The sequence below is a fragment of the Curcuma longa genome, chromosome 6 (genome assembly GCF_044706935.1).
Source record: "Curcuma longa cultivar G26 ecotype Majalengka, Jawa Barat chromosome 6, ITB_CL_G26_1.1, whole genome shotgun sequence".
Classification (NCBI taxonomy): Eukaryota; Viridiplantae; Streptophyta; class Magnoliopsida; order Zingiberales; family Zingiberaceae; genus Curcuma; species Curcuma longa.
Genome location: NC_133866.1, coordinates 547,404 through 552,698, shown reverse-complemented (window position 1 = coordinate 552,698; position 5,295 = coordinate 547,404). Strand labels below are relative to the sequence as shown.

At 36.8% G+C, this 5,295-nt stretch overlaps 1 protein-coding gene across 1 annotated transcript; it reads right to left on the bottom strand.

Moving 5' to 3' along the window:
• Positions 1-2,411: 2,411 nt before the first annotated feature.
• On the bottom strand, positions 2,412-3,367 carry LOC141830801 (glucan endo-1,3-beta-glucosidase-like). Its single transcript, XM_074718228.1, has one exon. It carries the CDS (start codon positions 3,272-3,274, stop codon positions 2,429-2,431), a length of 846 nt encoding a protein of 281 aa, XP_074574329.1. The 5' UTR covers positions 3,275-3,367; the 3' UTR covers positions 2,412-2,428.
• Positions 3,368-5,295: the final 1,928 nt, after the last annotated feature.

The following is a 5,295-nucleotide window of genomic DNA, read 5'->3' as shown; positions in this document are numbered from 1 at the left end:
AAGAACAGTTATAAGATTAGATCAATTTGAGCATAAGAGAAAAAGTAGAACACTAATCAAGAATGTAAGAACTTTTAATAATTTTCTCATTGCTCCTTTGGCACATATTTATAGATAATCAATTCAACCTTGTTCCATCATGCATGTCTAATCGTGTTAAATTAACAACTCTTCTAAAATTTTTGTTAATCATTCAATTGACTCAATCCAAACTTTAATTGCTTGAGCTTTCGACTAACTAATGAACAAAAACATTCAATTCCTTTCTGTTCAAGCTTGAGTTGATTGATGAATCAATTCAAGTCTTAGTTGATTGAATTCATCCTTCAGTCGATTGAAATATCAACTCATATCACTTCTAAGATCAAGTCCTTGTCTAAGTCTAGTGCCGCTAGTAACACTTTATACATGTGCACTCAACTCTCATCTTTATTAAAAGTTAGCTTCCAAGAGGTTCTACCTCTAGGACTTCATATACCAAGAAATCTTGCTTTCGGGTTTTCCATGCTAAGAGACCATATCTATGAGATTTCCTCATCTACTAAATATGCCATCATCCTTAATCTATTATGATTTCAATCTTCTAAGTATTTAGTCATCCATCTACTTGGTGTTCCATTTGCCAAGTATCAAGTCTTTGATCTACTTAAACTTTCATTTTTTAAAGTATCTAATACTCGATCTATTTGGACTTCATTCATTGCACCTCGAATATCAAATGTTAAGTAACTTGCATCCACACACACTTGGCACACTATGTCAATAATGACAATGTAGTCTTAATTTAAATTTTTGCTCAAATATATATAAAAAAACATGTTTAAAGGCATGACTACACTAATAGATATGTTTCTAGCACTTAAAAAGGGTTATGAACAACGAAGAGATAGAAATGAAAATATCATCGAGATGAATAATGAAAAGAAAAAAGAGTACTTAAAGTGGTAAAAAAAGAGTACTAAGGATTTATGGAATAAGCTCATTGATCTACAAGAGGGCACATCTCACTTAAGCTAGCTTGCTAGGATCTCTCATGAACTCAACGCATTTAAGATGCAAGATGGAGAGATTGTTTCCCAAACGCACTCAAGGCACAAGAAACTTATTAATAGACTTGTAGCTATTAGAGATGAAGTTACTAATCAAGATCTACCAAGGAATGTTCTTAATGGATTTCCTATAATTTCAATTGGACATTAAAGGTGAATGCATGGAATGTGTGAATATATAGAAGCTAGCTGATTGGAGGAGATATTCACAACCAAACATGTTGAAGAGAGGTTAAACAAGAAGGGAATTATGTTTGTGTCCAAGGGAGACTCATCATCCTCCCCTCTTCATTGGATACTAGTGAAGATAGATGAAGCTACACAACTTGATCACATGATAAAAATGTTGATGAAAATTAATAAGAAAAGCAAAAAAATCTAAAGAGTTAGCACATAAGTTTCATTATTATTAACTACTAACTTAAATTAATTGTTAAATATTAAAAAGAGTAAGAATTTTTTATCCTTCTTTGTGATTTGATTAATTTAATCACGCATTTTGATGCTTAACAAATATATTGAGCGAGTGATTTATGTTTGATAAAATGACTCGAGTGTGTAGAATGAAGTTGATAGACAGATCAAGCATGAAGTTGTGGAACACTTCGATCATGAAGAGATGCCACTAAGTTTGAAGGTGAGCTTGAACACCCAAAGACTATCTTATGTAAATTTAAATAGATTGTATTGAATGTAAATATTGTATCTAGGTAAGAGTGTACTTACCTATAGAGGATTGTTTCTAAGGTCTTGTCACACTTGGCATTGACTTTGAGCAAAGTCCAAGAACCCTTCTTTCAAGGACTACGTACTTACAGTAGAAGTAGGAAGTTCTATAGATTGGTCTACATTTGGTGGCTTTGGATTCAGATGGATAGATTGAGGTGTCAACTGGAACAGACCAACCATAGCCTGACCTAGCTCAACATAATATGGGCCACGGTTCAATCGACTCCGAAACAAACAAACTAAACTTGGTGTCAAGATCATGAGCCATGGGCTTACGCCTACCAAAGCTCATTAGATCAGGCCCAATATAACCAACCATTATTGTTTAGTTTTTTCTTACAAATTATTTTTAAAATTATTTTTATTATTTATTATTTTAAATAAAAAGGCCATAAAGGCCCAGGCTGTTGTGCAGAGCTTGGATAGACTCCAGTGAAAGACCGAATTCAAAATATATTTATATTTTTCTATTTCTTTTTTTTTTTCTAATTTCATTTCAAAATATATTCTGTGAGAGAATTATAAAATATTTATTGATGCTCCAGAAGCAGTCATTTATTCCATACATTATGATTTGCAGTGGATCAGGATTAATACATTAATAATGCATCGATCCTAATGCTTATTTTATTCAGCGGCGTATACTAATTTTAGTTAAATGAAATAGGGTAAACCGGCTGCCTGTTGGGACGAAACAAGCCAAAGTTCCTCTCGATTTCCTCCCCGCCCTTCTGATTCTCGTTGAACATGGCGAATATGTACGTCTCTATTGCGTTTCCGGACCTCCTCGGTGTTCCCCTGCCGACGTGTCGGATCAAATTCTGGTTATAAGTTCTGGCGTTGTCGATGGACGCAGCAAAGCCCCCCGCCGACGGCCACCCGCTCTCCGACACGACGATCCTCACGTTCGATCCCCCAACCCTCTCCAGCGCTGCGTAGGCGGCGTCCACTGTAGCGTCGAAGAGGTTTTGGTACCCGAACTGGCCGTCCTGCACCACCACTCCGCTAGACCGGAACAGCGCGTAGTCGAGCGAGATCTGAGCACTGTTGTCTCTGTAGCTGAAGTAGGGATACACGTTGAAGAGCAGTGGAGCTCCGTTCGAGGCCAAGAACTGCACTATCGCGCGCATGGAGTCCGGCCCGAACGCGCCTTGCGAGGGAGGGAACGACTGGGAAAGGACGGCCGCGGAGACGGCGGTGGAGACGCGGATGCGGCTCTGGAGGCCGGCGGCATTGATCGCGTTCTGGATGTTCCGCATGGCCGGGAGGACGAACTGGGCCAGGCTGGGGTTCTCCGGTATGAGCTCGTTGCCGACGGCGACGTAGCGGAAGGCGACGCCGGGGAAGGCGACGATGTTGCGCTGGACCCAGGAGGTGGCAGCGGAGGGATCGGAGGCGATGGTTTGGAGGTTGTCGTTAGGGAGGCCGAGGATGAGCTGGATGTTGGACCCGGAGAGCGCTTGGAGGGCGTCCTGGTCGGGCGAGTAGATGCGCATATTAGCGATGCCGTTGGAGCGGTAGAGGGCGACGACCTCAGATGGCGAAGGGAGGTTGTTGCCGTCCCGACCGTAGCAGACGCCGATGCCATGAACACCTGCAAATTAAACCACAACATTTAAGGATTCTCATGTTCATATAAATCTGAAATTCTCATTCTCATTCTCATTCTCATTCTCATCAGAGATTAATGAAAAACAGTCGATCGTACGTTAAGATAAATAAAAAAATAAGCTAGAGATAAGAGAAAGAGATATATAAATCGTACGGTTTGGAAGGGTGATAAGAGAGATTAAAACAATGGTGCAGATGGCGTTAACGCAGAGTTTATCCATGACGATCGATATATAAGACGATGGAGAGATATTTAATTTATTGTTCTATAAATAATGTGAGTGCTGAAATGTGTTTAAGTGCAACCATATTTATAGGGGTCTGGGCGTGGAAATTGTGGCGACTTTGTGACCTAATCTATTCTACTCAAAATTTAATTTAATTTAATTTGATGTGGAAATTAATTACACGTCTTCTTCTGGGTCAGCTTCTTTAATGATTAATTAGTTGGATCGATGGTGGTGGAAATTAAATTGATAGATGACTTTGTGACCTTATTCTACTCAAAATTTAATTTAACATAATATATATATATATATGTGGTAAGTTAGTAGGCCGAACACGGAATGGTCCTTTTTGACGTACGTGATGTCAAGGGGGATTAGTCCAAATACTATGTATTTTTTACTTCTCTGTTTGTATACGGTTATCTTGTCATTTTTTTTTGTTATTGTCTCAACGTGGAGAATTCAAAGGTTTTTGGCTACTCGTCTACGTATGCATTGACAACTTAATTAATTGTAAAGTTTAATTTGTTATATAGTATGTAGAATATATATAGTGATCCATTAGACCAGTTGGTATGATCTAATTAGGAGTGTGAACTTAGTTGTAAGTTGTAAGCGAAGGAAGTTGTTTGAAGTAAATTAAGTAGAGAAAGAATAGAACGGACAACTTAACTTGACGAATAATTTCAAAATCATGTCGTATTGCACTAGCTAGTCGCATGGACTATTATACAAGCGATTGATATCAATTTGGGATGTGATTCCTTGTGGTCATAATTAATTAATTATCGTGTTTGGATGATAATAGTTGGAATTATTGCCTTATTAGAGATATAGATATAGACGTCAATTATATATAGTTGTTACATAGTATCAAATTAACAAAATTAAAGTTCGAAGGTAAGAGATTAATTATAGCTAGACAAATGACTTCAGATGTAGCATTGTAATAACTTTGTTAATGAAATTCCTTCGTCACGAGTCAGTTTTTACAACCTTACCTCAATATGAGTACCTACAAGACTTAACACCAAACTGAGGTTACGAATTTAATTATATTGTAACAGATAGAACAATCCCTACTGCATGCATGCATGAGCTTAACTAATTGACGTAGATAATCAGAGATGGTGAAATATCAACAGCTAGTAAATATATGAAGACTTCCCTGTGCACGACTTCTAATTAACAGCTATCTAGAAAATGAATTAATGAGAAAAATAATATTTTGAAGTAGTCAAGAAGTGTAATTCAAACAGAAATTTGGCCCATTCCAAACGTAATGAGACTTCCATGGCAGCAATATTAATTACGTGTGTCTGGAACTGGCCAACGTAATGAGACTTCCACGCCATGCGCTGGACGAGAAGTCAAATCAAAGAATATAACTAATTACTTAAAATTGAGAGAATTATGAAATATTTTTCGTATTAATTATATTCAGCATATTAATTTTTAAATTTATAAATAAATGTAAAATTAAATTACTTAATTTCATTTTATTTTTCTAATTAATTAATCTTTATATATCGTTGGAGGTTTTTATTGATTTTAGTAAATCAACAGTCATGCATGCATGTTGAAAATGATATTAATTAGGGCCTTGAATTCTCTAGAATTAGTTCAGATATCAACAAATTAAAGAAACAGAAGTGGACGTAAAATTAAATATTGAATCA